The 15,346-nt window shown below is 38.2% G+C and overlaps 1 protein-coding gene across 2 annotated transcripts in view; it reads right to left on the bottom strand.

Annotated features, from left to right (window-relative positions):
• Pez (protein tyrosine phosphatase non-receptor pez) overlaps positions 1-15,346 on the bottom strand; it is a 74,298-nt gene that overhangs the window by 41,637 nt on the left and 17,315 nt on the right. For both annotated transcript variants that reach the window (XM_068354368.1, XM_068354361.1), the window contains exons 3-8: positions 8,275-8,454; positions 7,952-8,127; positions 6,248-6,345; positions 5,249-5,319; positions 3,950-4,105; positions 3,303-3,391 (exon numbers count right to left, since the gene is read on the bottom strand). In XM_068354368.1, coding sequence (XP_068210469.1) covers positions 3,303-3,391; positions 3,950-4,105; positions 5,249-5,319; positions 6,248-6,345; positions 7,952-8,127; positions 8,275-8,448 — 764 coding nt within the window. In that variant the 5' untranslated portion in view covers positions 8,449-8,454. The remainder of the gene's footprint in view (positions 1-3,302; positions 3,392-3,949; positions 4,106-5,248; positions 5,320-6,247; positions 6,346-7,951; positions 8,128-8,274; positions 8,455-15,346) is intronic.

The following is a 15,346-nucleotide window of genomic DNA, read 5'->3' as shown; positions in this document are numbered from 1 at the left end:
TGAGTATAGAGATCGGTAGGAGTTAGGCTCGGTTCCTACCATACGAATCTTTATCCATAAAGATATGGTCTCTCAATATACTGTACTTATCTGAAGAGAGCACTAGGCTTGCAACACAACTAGTCGAGTAGATACCGCAAGACCAAAAAAAAGGTATCCAGGGACATGTGAGTTAATTCCTGAAAGGTGGTGGGCTGCTAAGGTTGTTGTCTATTGTGCGAGACTCCTACCTTCAAGATTAGTATCATAGAAAGGAATTTCCTTAAGGTTTGAGTAGAACTGATATTCATAACTTCATGCACTCGAATTGGGATGGTACTTCTAGTATCCCACTGGATCAACGTACCTGAGGGTGCATCAGTCAGAAGTGATATTCTTGGATCTCTTCATATACAGTATACCCTTTCAGCACGGGCAAGAATGTTTTGTGCTCCGCAATGGAACCCAAGATCTTTAAGCTTAGAATGATTTGTGACATTCAAAATGTCACGCGTACGGTACACTCATCGAAATGCAGTAGTCTATGGGTCAAATCATAAATGATGCCTGGTCAAGGGTAAAGGAGGGTGCCTTTGAGAGACACGAGGAATCAACCAACATCCCTTAAGGGCTTGAGTTCCTAGAGAGTGAACCATTCGAAGCTACTCCTGAATCCAATATGATCCTCCAAAATTGAAAAGGTTCGAGCTCAATCGTCAAAGGAAGATATTGAGAATCAGGATTCACTGAGGAGAGGCTCTTTCCCCCCTTATACAGTGCCACTAGCAGAAGCAGGCTAATTCTACCAGTACATAGTGAAGGAGCATCAAACTAACCTGAAACCAATATTGTCCACAGATTGTTGAGTAATCGGTAACCCACGCAAGAGGGAGGAAAGGATAGGGTATCCACAGGAGCTGGTGTGTTGGAAAGTAACCCAAATGGAGAACAGCTTACCAAAAGATGCTCTAGAACTGGAGTTCTGGATCAACTGGGGGCCAAACAGGTCCTTCAATGGCAATACCCTTAATGTAAGAAGCCTTTCTGTCACACACAAAAGTGAGGTCTCACTAATCCTACACAGATTGAGCAAATCAGCAAGAACATTCCTCTAGTTGGAATGGATCTTGCTTATAACTCTATCGCACTGTCAACTGCACAGGTGTTCACCTATGCTTGTGGACAAAGTCACAAAGATGGAGCTGTTATTCAATGCTACCGGGTGACTTATTAAAACCTGTTGGGAAGTGAGCAAAAAACATTGCTTGGACTTCCAGTAGATTGAAAAGAATGTGTTTCACTTCCGTAAATCACTTCCCATATGTGTTCATGTATTCCAGATGTGACCGATCATCCTTAGATTTTGTCTGAGAATGAAAGGATCTATGGGGGGGGGATGACAAACCACACAATACCTGGCATCTTTCTTATGGACAGGAAGATTGGTTAACAGCCCCTAGTTGATTTTTTCACCAGAAGAGTTTACTGTAAAGACCTGGACAACCATTTGGAATGCTTTGAAAGCATTCCCCCAGGATCCAAAGGCTCATTGGTAAGGTGGCTGCAGTGTCAAAAAGGTTGTTGCCTTCTGCCTGTTTGAGAATGATGCGTTCCAGGTTGAGGCAAAGTATATGACTGCACTCAACCAGAGGTCTATCAAGAAGCTGCTCTACTGATACTATAAACAGGATCCCTGGCATGAGACTCCTGATTTGAGACTGAAGTGACCCAATGCCAGAGTCTTATATCGGATTCTTGTTGTCAGTACTGTAATTCTTGAATTGATGGACAGTGATAATGGAGTTACCAAACCATCTTGGGACCATCCTGCAGCAGGAGAAGGACGATGGCAGCTGTCAACGTCCTGACCTTTACTGGTTATGCTCGGTCTTGTACTATACCTAGAGCAGCTAACATAATTGCGAGCTCCTGTACCTAGTACCAAAAGGAAAGGGTTCGATCGATGTCTCGTGAGAATACAAGAACAGCGTACTGAAACATATTCTCGCGGAAGGGACCGTTCTAGGATCATCCTCCCGAGTGGATATGTTCCTTGTAAATAGTCCATCCCACGTGCAGGAGGGTAAGATAGCGGTCTGGCCTGTTTTCATCACCTTGCTGGACGAAAAGAGAATACTGCTCAAGCAGTGCCAGACATCAAAGTAATGTGGATTGTATCGCATGGATCCTTTGCACGTGGAAACTGTGTGCATGGTGATCGTACTCATTGATGATCATAGGCATAGAAGATCGTGAGTATGGATAACCATGTCCATGGACTATTGTGCGCTGGGATAATCGTGATACCATGTAGAACTAAACTGAGACTCCAGAGAGTCAGACTGATCGGTCATCCTGTGCCTCAGTGACTTCTTCCTCGGCAGGCATCACATCCAAAGATTCAGTTGTTGTCTCTGGAACTCTGCAACAGGCGAAACGGAAACAGCAGTAGCAGCACGTACTAATATCTGTTCGTCACGCACCACTTTCCTGTCTCTCTTTCAAAAGATAGTCTAGAATTAGGGGAGGAGGGCAGCACCCTTGTTCCCGACTTATACGATATCTTATATTTGTTCTTCTTCAGAAGTTGCAGTGAAGATGTGGCAGGAGGAAAAAGAACTTGAATTCATCTCTGGTGTCGTGCAGGTCGATGACGATGCTCTCACAAGGGAAGGCCAAAACAACACAATAAGGCGATACGTCCTCAGCGTCTTCCGGGATCTGCAGACATCCCCTACACTCTGCAATGTAGGCACTCTTACTTCCAACAGACCACAAGCAAACTTTGTTATATTCACATTGTCGACTTCATAATACGGACCCACACAAGGAATAGAACAACGACTGGAGCAAGTATGTTACATAACGTCAGGTAGCACAGACAACTGTAACAATTACAGTTATCAGGAAACAATGCATATCCTTGCCTTCTTTCACTAATATACCTCGCATATGAGTGTCAGCAAGACTATTTATTTGATCTGAAAGAAAAAGCAAAGATTAAAACAGCCAGATGAGAATGCCAAGAAGCATGTCTGTGCTCTCCTGTGGCCAATGTTAAAGTGAAGATTATGCTACCTGGCACGTGGGCGGAGCCTACACACCACCTACTACTACTACCTCGTCAAAAGTTTAAATGGCTGTTCCAGCTTCACTAAAGTCACACTCGTATAAAGGTCTGAAGTTTGTATAATTGTACAATGTAAGAACAACCAACTGTAACTCAAACTTTTACAAGAATACTAGCAAGAGTTATTAAAATTTTTTAATGCAAAAATTTTTGGGATATGATTAATAATAATCAAAATATATACAGTACTGACCTATAGAAAAACTGAGTATGTCCTGATGCTGGTTTTACAACAATACCCATAAGAGAGGTTCCTAGGTAAACTTCGCAGCCTCGATCATCCTGCAAGATTCAAGGTATATAATCTTAAAAAATAAAGAAAAATAAAGTGTATTTACAAATCAGTTTAGCCTCTTTTCTTGTAACAGTATCACCTATCTCAATTCTATTTACTAAATCTTGAGTTCTCCCTGCGATAAAAATTCTTGAATTTACTATTTTATTTGTTAGAAACAAAAATAAGATATTTAGTCTCGCAGTTATCTGCATGTAGGTAATAATGGCACATTTTTTTAAATGCATTAAAATTATAAACAAAACCAAAAACAAATGGTTTCAGTTACTCCCTGCAAGAAAGTATGGCCAAATGTTTCCCTCATGAAAAACAATAAGTAATACAACAGGCTCTTTGCAGCTCCTATAACTGCAGCTGCATTTTGCTTTCAGTTTCATCTATCCCCTTCGATCTCTTCACTCATTTGAAAAACAAATCCTTTATGTTAACCATATGACTTAGTATCTAAATACACTGATAAAGAAGAATAATATCTTGGGGAGAAAAGAGAACACTATAACAATAACAATCTCAAAGTATTTTCATAAATGTCACTTTCTATTTACCCTGGCCATGAATGTTTCCTGTCCGTAACCATCGAGTCGCTGAGCTTCTAAGATGTAGTATGTTTCTGCTAGAGCCTGGGCTAAACTTTGAAGTGAGGAATACTGCCACACGACCGCCTCCAACAATGCTGCCACCTCATTCTCACTCACCACCTGCTGCTCAATTTTAAGGAATAATTGTAAAATATTTTCAAGTATACAGAACTGCAGCTATGAGAGTATACACAATTTATATCCAAATTAGAGTGGAGAAATTCTAAGGTAAAAGAATTCAGTAAGTAATGAAAACCTTTTAATATATCTTATACTTAACATTCAATATATCCCACTGCTAATCATCTAAATCTCCATTGAAGTTAAAGAGGTTTATTGAATCACAAACTGTGTTAGTAAAACATACCAGCAAGTTATATCATATGCAAAAATGAAGTCCAGTTTTGGAAATAAAACACAAAACCACCAAAAATGAGAATATAAACAAGTGATAATAAAACAACTAAATATATATAAAATACAAAATGCAGAACCCAAGAGAGGCACCAACTCTAAATTCATTCATTCATCAAAGTATTTAAAGAAATATTGTAATGTAAGCAACGGGTAAAGCTGTCAAAAATAACAAATACCATCACACAAATCACAAAATTAGAATAGTTTTTCCCAAACTGATAGGTTAATAGGAGTTAAGAAAAAGCAGGAACTATGAGTTAGGTGTGCCATGAGCAATGGTGAATTAGTACATGCCAAATATGTCCCTACAGTAAAAAACAAACAATCCTATTGACTTGGAAAGAAAAGACTTCAAGTTCTTGTAAGTTACATATTCTGTTCTGCAACACTGACTGAATATAGGTCTTCTCAACTATTACTTATTGATACACTTAAAGTTAACTTAGTCTGTATTATGATCACAAATACAATTTGAAAAGTTATAAAAGAGAGAGAGCATAATTATGAAAAGATGTACAGCATATAATGTCTTAGTTCATCTTCAGTGAACAGAGGGAATATTGTGTTGTTAATGTGGAAGTAGTAGATAAAATAGCATCCAACAACTGGAAAATAGAAGAAACTCCATCATTACTAGGCATGTGACTAGCAGAAAGAACTAGTAATTATTCAGAAAGCAGAATTAAAAGTCACTGTCCCATAAAATCCTGGCAAACTAGCAGAGATAAAGACTTTGGTCACATGGAAGTTCAAGCAGGAAAAACACAGGAACAAGGAGTGAAAAGAATTGGTCATTTATAGGTAATCCAAAGAAAGATCAAGAATTGAACTAAAAAATATATAACTTGCCTTTGGAAACAGCATAAAATCTTTCAGATATTCTGCAGTGTGGCGGTCAGGCTGATGGTCTCCAAACTCAGCTAAAACAAAGAAAATAAAGTTATATTTACGAGTGACTGCATGAATACATAACACCATGAGCAACATTTCAGCAACTGGCTCCTTCATGGTATATTTTACTGCCCGATGTCATAAAAATTTGTATGTTTTTACATTTTGATTAGAATACAGTAGTTCCAAGCATCAATAAACTCAAAACCTTTTCATGGCTAATGGATATAACATAACATTTTCTTCCACATTCTAACTTTACCCCTGGGAGATACAATAAAAACTAGAACTAATGCAAAATTATGGCAAACCAGAAAAAAGAGAATTTGCACTGCAATGTCTCTTGGTATAAAAGGAATACTATTCCTGTAATTAGTCATTGAAAGTGAAACTCCAAAAGTTCAATAATAATAATATAATTTACAAGGGTTGCGACCCTTTGTTCCCACAAGAAAGAAGTACCGGTGAAACTTACAAGTGATTAAACAATGCAAGGGAATATGCTATTATTAAAGAAAGAGGACCCTCATTCAAAATACTTGCTCCCCTTATTTGTGCAATGTTCCATAGTGTAATATGTTACGGAGGAGCTTATGCCCAGGCCATTACTTACAATTAGCAAAGACTGGAGCTAGAAATAGGGAAGCAAAACATATTAAACAAAAATATGTGAGATTAGTTTCTGTTTTCCTGGCTTCCTATTCCCCTGATGACCCTTTCCTTCTATGTTACGTCTTCCTCTCTCAGAAAAATTAATGGGATTTTATTGGATTACGAAATTTAGACCAGAGGCCATGCAACTAGACTGGTGAGGTCATTCAGTTGTGGGAAAACATTTCAAACTTCTCTTTCTAAAAGACTCAAAAAGAGATGCTGAAAGTCTATGTCCATATACACAAGATAAAAAATATGTTAATCGACAAAAAACTTAAAAAATAATTCAAAGGAAAATTATACCTTGCAAGCTATAAGATGCCAGGAGGACTGCCTGCTCATGATTGCATCGAAGCTTTCCTTCTAAGACATCTTGCTTTACTTGCAAAAAGTAATGCGATCTGAAAAAAAAAAACAATTAGGACTTCTATACTCATTTCCAAGTTACAAACATTTGATTCACTGACGCTTTAACATATGGTAAGACAGAAAGATCAAGAATCTGATCAATACTATATGACAAGAGAAAACTTCCTCTTGCTTGGGGGCCCATCTCAATGTTAGTATTTACATATTTGCCTATTAAACGGAATACTAAAAACCGATCCAATGAAAATATTCTGTAGTTCCACTTCAGCATAGAGAATATCCACTAGTATTTAGGGCTGTAATACAGATAGAATTTCAATTATATATCCCTTTTCCAGTTAGCACCAAGTAAACTTAAAGTACAGTGCATTCATATCTCATCCAGTTCTATTCTTCTCATTTCACTGAAATTCACTTTTATCTGAGATTTAATCTGATCGCTAATTGCTTTAGGAGCTTGGCAATCACGGATTATATTCAACTTGGCCATATAGTGTACTGTACATACAAAAAGTTTAATTAAGGGGCGCGACATGACCTTTGTTCAGAACTTTGGAAAATCATATTATTGCCTTTTTGGCTTGGAGAATGTGTAAAATTAATGTTTCAATTAGCAATTTTAGTAAAAATTTATTTCATCGCTAAAACATCCCTTCTTATACTTACGTAAGTGCATGGAGTCCATTACGCAACCCTTTACTGCGTAAATTATTTATTTATTGAGGAGATTGAGGAAAAGATATTTATTATAGTTTCCATAAACAATTCTCCCTAACATGTCATAGGAGGCTATTGGTTTTCTAAGTTTCTTGATAGCATCGTAAGGTAAACTTTTGTTGTACCGGTACATTTTTCTAGGTTATAATCATCGTATTTACGTATTTATTTGCTCATACAATTTTTATGTTCAAAGATGCACATAGTGTCAAGAGACATTAAAATGAATAAAGTATAAAATTTGTCCAGGAATTATGCTAACAAGAATATATTGTGCTAGCAACCTCCTACTCATGTGTGGACATTTGGTATATGTAACTATATATTTCTGTACAGTATTTGAAGGAATGGGCTCATCACTACTTAGTAAATAACCAGGAAATATGATAATTATGTCCTTAAGATCCCCTTTGTTGAGGTATAATTAATGCTAAAAGTCCAATCTAACCCCTGATAAAGTTAATCAGATGATTTCTATAATATGTATGAAAAATGACAATTTTTACTATTACTGTCTGTATGTTTGGAAAACAATTGATATAAAAAATGAAGATGGATAAGAAAAATCTATTCTATACAATTTTTTTCTGAGAAAATGATCTTGACATTTTTTTTAATGATAAAAATTGGTTGAGAAATATAAAAGTAGATTAAGTTGGTAATTACCTCAAAATACAGTAACATTGTTTTAATGGGGCAGATTTGCACCCTTAAGTTACAAAAAAAGATATACACTTCAGAATGTTGAAACCAATATAACACTCCCAGCAACTATTTATTCTTCAAAGTGGTTTCATATCAAAATCAAAACCAGTACTGTACTCTGGGACATTGAAGGCAATACTGTACCACCCTTACCACGATTTCTCCCTCAAACCTGATGTGCAAGATTATTAGTTCAATGTGTTACTGAATGATTACCTTGTGACATCATCCTGCAACAAGGATACATCATGAATGTAGTAAAGAACAGCTAAGGCCAAAGCAGGAGACTGAGCATACTTGTCCAACTGCTTCTTCAGCGGCCGATCCAATTCTACCCATCTTACTTTAGGATACGGCTTTTTGCTCATGTAACGAAGCCCAAAAAATTCAGGCTGAAAACAAATTTCCTCATTAAACTCCAAGTATATATTATTCTCTTATTTAAAATATCACAACATTATTCCTTTAGAATACCATGAAGTTACATTTTCATAAAAGAATATCTCTAAGTCTACAAACAACATACAAAAAATGTTTACCTGGTGTAAAGAAAGACGTTGGCACACATTATGTAGGCAATCTTGCCCCGTTGAGTCAGCGGAAAGTGTACATTCAAGTGTGGTCTTGTCCAGCAACTCCACACTGATGACCAGGACATTCCGGGATACCACATTGTATTGCCGGGTCTTTTTTAAACGAAGCTTGAACGGCATTTTAACCTAGAATAAAAACATGATTCCTGAACTAAAGCTGGTATATATTTGTAACAAAGATGTGCATATTAATGAAAATTTTATAACGTACCAACTTCAATGTTTTAGAAATACAGTACAGATATAGTAATCCTTTGCAAGTACTGTACAGTAGTCCTCTGAGGACTAGTAAGAAGGAGAACCACACAGGGTTAGAAGCTAATCTTACAAAGGCTGAGGAGCTAAAACAGATTGATATTCAGGTGAAAAGTGTACAAGGCTAAAGTTTGTGAAAAAAACTCATTGAACATCTGAAGGGAATAGTTTATATGAACCCTTTAGCGGACATCTAGCTTGCATAGTTTACATAAACCCTTTAGCAGGCATCAAGCTTGTACAGGATACGTTTTCCACCATATGGTTTCGGCCAATAAGATTTAACTCCAAGTTAGTACTTAGCCAATTAGAGCACGCAAGTATTTGCAAAAGCATGGGAAATAAAGACGAAGTGAATCAGTGTCTGCTCATCCATTCTAATACCAACATCTGAGAATTGCTCCTACTCTCAGCCACCCTACACAGCCATTAATTATGGTGAAGCACAGAAAAATAACACAATGGCTAAATTATTAGTTTTTTGTGGTGATATGACTGAAATTAGTGTACTGTTCACAGAAATAGGTGAAATTCATTAGTCAACATGAGCAGTATACCACACTGGAATAGTACCCGGCTTATGGGAAACCCCACTAGTTCCAGAAGGGCTGAGCCACCAGGACTACAAGAAGCAATGCCCTCAAGGGCGATACTGCCTAGACTACAGAAAACGTGGTCTTCATTGCGACCCACGTTGCGCAATTACACTGAATTATAGATGGTTATAGTGGAAAAACTAGTGAAAGAGTAAATTTTTATGATAGTACAGTATAGTCAAGTGATATACAATATAGTGCTTTTTACAGCCTTTACCATTATGAAAGTGGAATTGAGTTAATAAAAGAAGTACAGTAGCCAAATGCATATTGCTTCATGACTATAAGGCCATTATTACATTTATATAAAAGCATGTAATTACAAAATATGACAGTGATGTTTATAACTTTCGTAATGTTTTATTTAGGTTGCAACGAGCTTCTATCCCTCAATGGATGCCAAGCCAAGTGGGTGACTCGCAATGATAGCTAAGAAAGGTCGATGAGAACCTAGAAACCATCCATACTTAGACCCTTAACCACAAATTACTTTTAGATAGATTTAAAAGGGCTAATTTCTGTAGCTTACCGAGTGCATTTTGAAAGATGAACTTTCATGAATTGTACGGCCTACTATCAGTACCTTATACTGTAAATGTGTTTACTGAGAGTACCTACCTAATTTTTATCTTGATATAAGTTACTCAACTTTTCTCCTTTTAACAGGTTCTGTGATTCGTGCGAAGCCTGAGCAGCTCCAAGAGCTGGACATGCCCAAGGAATGTGTATTACTATTATTACTAGCTAAGCTACAACCCTAGTTGGAAAAGCAGGATGCTGTAAGCCCAAGGGCTCCAACAGGAAAAAATTGTCCAGTGAGGAAAAGAAACAAGGAAATAGATATACTACTAGGAGGAAGACAGCAAATATCAACTCATTCCCCCTATCAGTCTTTCAGACCATGCTTGGACGGAATGTATGCACAACCATTTGTCATATAATAACCATATAGTCAAACTTCATATCCTTATGGATATATCTTCTTCAATGACTAGATTTCTGGTAGGGACTTAGCCTAACACCTGCAACATCTTCATGCTCAGGTAGTTAATATGTTGACAGGCGTCATGACTTTGTTTCCCCTAAAGGACCAAAGTACATTGATATTTGAAGGATTAGTTCGTCATCATATCTTGTTGTTCCAATGTCGAACCCACAGGAGAGCAATGTCGTTTGCCTCTCTCAAGTCCGGATCTGAGCAATGAGGGTCCAGTAGTGTTCTATTGTTTGTGGTGTTGCCCCAAATGGGCATTCAGGGTTGGTGGCTAATCTAAATTTGTGGCGGTTATCTCCAGTTTTGTCCACTTTTACCCATGCTCTGTTTAGGGATAACCAGTCCTTCCTGGTGAAGGTTGTTCTGCAGGGCAGGCTTTCATTTGGGCTGGGCAGTGCCTCACTGGATGGCCATCAGTCACTTTCCCGACACTTCTCTAGCCTGTAAGCAGCTGCCCAGATTGGTTATAGTCCATCAACGGTTGCAAAGCAAAGCTTTTGCGGGATTTTAGTCTTCGCCTTCCTTCCTGATAATTGCAAGGTGGATGCCTAGGGTAATAAGTTTGTTTATTCTTTTCAGAATGTGCTAGCATTTCTTGTCAGATATAGGGTAGTGAAATACCGGCTATATTATATAAAATGGTAGAGATGTTGATTTCAGGGTACCAATAATAATTCAACAACTTATTTAGCTCTGGGTCTACCTTATGCACATGGCAGGATCTTGCCCATACTGGTGCACAGTACTCTGTGGTAAAGTATCAAAGTGCTAGGGCTGCTTGTCTCAGAGTCTCAGGATCTGTTCCCCAGCTGGTGTTGGCGATTTCACTGAGTAGATTATTCCTAGTTGCTACTTTATGTTTGCTTTTATTTGTGTGCTCTTTAAAGGAGAGCACTCTGTCAAGGTGATATCTAAGAAGACTGGGTAGGGGGATTTTCCAGTTCTTTGTCACCCAATTCGTTCTTTAGCTTTCTGTTTGCCTGGTGATTGTTCAGATGGATTTTGCTTGAATTGGCAATGAGGTGCCACTTTTTGTAGTAGGTAGAGAGGGCAGTTACAATATTTGACAGTCTTTCTTTGCTGTTGGTGAAGGAATTTGATCGTGTGGAAATGCACAGGTTGTCCGCATTCATGTACCTGCAGATGTTCTGGTACTGCAGCTCGTCATTTGTATAGAGGTTAAAAAGCATCGGCTCCAGAACTGACCCTTGTGGAAGGCTGTTATTCGGTATCCTCCATCTGCTTTTCCAGCAAACCATTTCTATAAAAATTCCCAGATTGGTAAACAATGATTCAATGATGTGGACTATGCTAGTATTCTGTATAATTTGAGCTACCTTTAGAAGCAGTGCTCTATGGTTTACAGCATAATATGCTGTACTGCAGCCATAAAGTCGTCAAAGACTGTACTAGTGATTTACTTCTCAAACCCATCCTCAATGTATTGCATCAAGTTTAATACCTGATTGCAGCAGGATCGACCTGGTCTACAGCCAGCCTGGTCTGTCGACAGTTGGTTGGATATGGGCTAAGATCATTGTTCGTATAATTTGTAAAGGATACACAGTAAGGATATTGGTCAATAACTTTTTGGGGATGATGGGTGTTTCCCTGGTTTCAGCAAGGCCATTAGTCTTACTCTTCTCCAAATCTTTAGGATTTGGTAGGTTATTGCACAGGAATTAAATAGTAAGAGGAGCCATGCTTTTGTTTTGCATCCAAGATGTAAGATCATTCATGTTCTTTTGCCATCTAGGCCAGCTGCCGAGGGATTGTATTACGTTAATGAACAAATCATACATTTTTTAAATATTTGTACCTTTCCTAACCTTACAAACTTGAGACCTTCAAGTTTCAAACACTCCGGAAGTCCTACGTTAAAGGTTAAAGAGAAGTTTGCTCTACCTGTTGGATGGATGGGCCTCACATCCTACCTTACAGTCAACTATTGTTTACCTTATCAAAAATTGTAAAAGTCATTCCAGGTTTGCTGAAGTTATGCTCCTAATAAAAGTCTCAGGTTTGTATAGTTAGGGAAAGTACAAATTACTTTAATAATTGGTGATGTTATCCTAGAAAGTTCTAAATTATAAATCTTCCATATGCCCAATACTGTAAAGAAATAATGTATAAAAAGAAAATATTTTAATCATGTATAAAATAAAATTTCTATATAGACTACTGTATGTTACTCGGTTTACATGGTTAGGCATCAATGTGTTAAAATTCCCTTTATAGAAGAGTATATTTTCTTATAAAGGGATGGCAATAATAATAAAAATCAAATGAAAAACAACTCAAATGGAAAATCATGGTAACAGTACCAATAGTTTGCATGAAGTATTTCCATGAAAGTTAAAAAATTGACACAAATAAAAGTAGGCAGAGTACATTTCAAAGAAAGCACCTGCCAATATTTCAGTAAAATAAATCATGCAAAATAACATGGCAAATTTAGAGGTAATTTGTATTTTTCCTAACTATACAAACATGAGCTCTTTACTTTGGATATCTTGTTCCGGCATGGATGGACTCTAGCCATAAACTTTTAACGTGAGGTGTTAACCAACCTCCACTAGTTAATGTAGGGGGAGGTAAACTGGCCACCTAGCTCACACAACCAGTGCGTTACGCCTGGTTACAGGCAGGACTTCTAGGGGACAGATGATAACATGGAATTTATGAGTAAAGAGCCCAGGTTTGTATATATTACTTCTAAAATTTGTTATTTGTTCCTTTTGTTCTACACATATACAAACCCTTCACTCTTTACTAGAGACTCACCATTAGGTAGGTGGAAGCCTGAAACCCAACTGGCTGGGAACTCGACCTACAGTGCAACTCTGAGCTCGTTCACGCATGTCACCCTGACACCTCGTGAACTCTCCATCTGGTAAGCTGGGGAGTTGACAACATTGGCAATCATGGTGAATGAGTGGAAACTAAGCACTGTGACTTATCCAGGTAAGAATAGTGTTGAAAATGCCTTCATACTTAAACTTAGACAATGCCAGACGTCTACTTGTAGGATCTACGCCACAGAGAACTTTTGTTTGAACACTATGGATGTACTTACATCCCTAACATCAAGAGCTCTGAATCTTTGACCATGTTGTGGAGTTAAGATTCACGGCGCGATCAATGACCTGCCGAATCCATACAGATGTAGTATTCTTTGCAACTTTCCTTTTGTCCCTGCCCGTGCTAACAAACCTATGACATGAGGGAGAGCTCCCAATGTGCATTTGAGATACCACCTCAGTACTCTCACTGGACACAGTACCAGCTGATCAGAATTGCCAGTTACATCATGGAGATTCAAATTCCTGTATGGCCCGAACCTGAAGTTTGCTATAGCCGGATTCTGAGTATTAACTATAAATGGCAACATCGTAAGGAAGACCATGTAACTTGCAGACTATCTTCGCAGAGCAAGGGTAAGAAGGAACACCATATTGAGTGTCAAGTCATGATCGGAAGCTTGACGTAGCACTTCATATGCTCTTTCCAGAGAATGTAGAGCACATACTACACTCCAAGGAGGTGGTCCAACTTCTGAGTAGGGGCACTTAGGCTCAAAACTCCATGTGAGAAGAGACAATTTCACTGAGGAGGAAATGGTAACTGTTTAATCTAAACACAAGACTCAGGGCTGAGCGTTAGCCTTCACTCCTGAAACCAAAGAGTTTTTCATCTGAGATATACTGTAAAAGAAAATCCGCTAGCACTGGGATAGTGGCATCGAGAGGAGAAATACCCCGTCCATGACATCAATAACAGAACATACAGTAGTCCACATCACCTGGTAGATGATGATTGAAGACTTACAGAGGTATCCAAACATCCTTTTCGCATGCAGTCCTCTCTCCAAGAGGAAATAATTGATAACCTAAAAGCGTGAAGTTGTAAGGAAGAGACTGCGTTGTAGTATATCTTTGCGTGCGGTTGCTTAAGTAGGTCGTGGAAGGAAGGCAACTCCCTCTGTACATCTGGATACCATTCTGCTTGCTGCTACATCAGAGCTAACAGGGTCATTGATAGATCTTGCGATGCCCTCGCCTTGTTGAGGAGTCTCCTCATTAGAAAGAAGGGGGATACGCATATATACAGGTTGCCCATGTGTGTTGGAAGGCATACAGTAGACATGTCGTATAAGATTTTTCATAATTCTGATCATCCTTTACATTCACATCTTCCCGGACTGTTCCATTCTGTTCGTAATAACAGGCGTGCAATTAATTCTAATAGTCAGGCCTTCTCCATTATGAGGCTCAATACTACCCAGTATTCTGGAAGTTTTATTCCAGCTATGGCCAATTTGTGGAATGATCTTCCTAATTGGGGGGTTGAATCGGTTAAACTTCAAAAGTTCAAACTTGCAGCAAATGTTATGTTGAACAGGCTGATATGAAATATATTATTATTACTAGCCAAGCTACAACCTTAGTGGAAAAGCAAGATGTTATAAGCTCAAGGGCTCCAACAGGGAAAAATAGCTAAGTGAGGAAAGGAAGCAAGGAAATAAATAAACCATATGAGATGTAATGAAAAATTAAAATAAAATCTTTTAAAAACATTCATATCATCATCTCCTCCTACACCTATTGACGCAAAGGGCCTCCTTAGTATGTTGGCCAGGGCACCAGCCGCCCGTTGAGATACTACCGCTAGAGAGCTATGGGGTCCTTTGACTGGACAGACAGTACTACATTGGACCTTTCTCTCTGGTTACGGTTCTTTCCCTTTGCCTACACAGACACAGAATAGTCTGGTCTATTCTTTACAGATTCTCTTCTGTCCTCATACACCTGACAACACTGAGATTACCAAACAATTCTTCTTCTCCCAAGGGGTGAACTACTGCACTGTAATTGTTCAGTGACTACTTTCCTCTTCGTAAGAGTAGAAGAGGCTCTTTAACTATGGTAAGCAGCTCTTCTAGGAGGACACTCCAAAATCAAACCATTGTTCTCTAGTTTTGGGTAGTGTCATAGCCTCAGTACCATGGTCTTCCACTATCTTGGGTTAGAGTTCTCTTGCTTGAGGGTACACTCGGACACACTGTTCTATCTAGTTTCTCTTCCTCTTGTCTTGTTAAAGTTTTTATAGTTTATATAGGAAATATTTATTTCAATTTTTTTACTATTCTTAGAATATCTTATTTTTCCTTGTT

The sequence above is a fragment of the Palaemon carinicauda genome, chromosome 2, assembly GCF_036898095.1.
Source record: "Palaemon carinicauda isolate YSFRI2023 chromosome 2, ASM3689809v2, whole genome shotgun sequence".
Taxonomy (NCBI): Eukaryota; Metazoa; Arthropoda; class Malacostraca; order Decapoda; family Palaemonidae; genus Palaemon; species Palaemon carinicauda.
The sequence above is the reverse complement of the archived record's forward strand: the minus strand, read 5'-3'. Positions and strand labels throughout refer to the sequence as shown.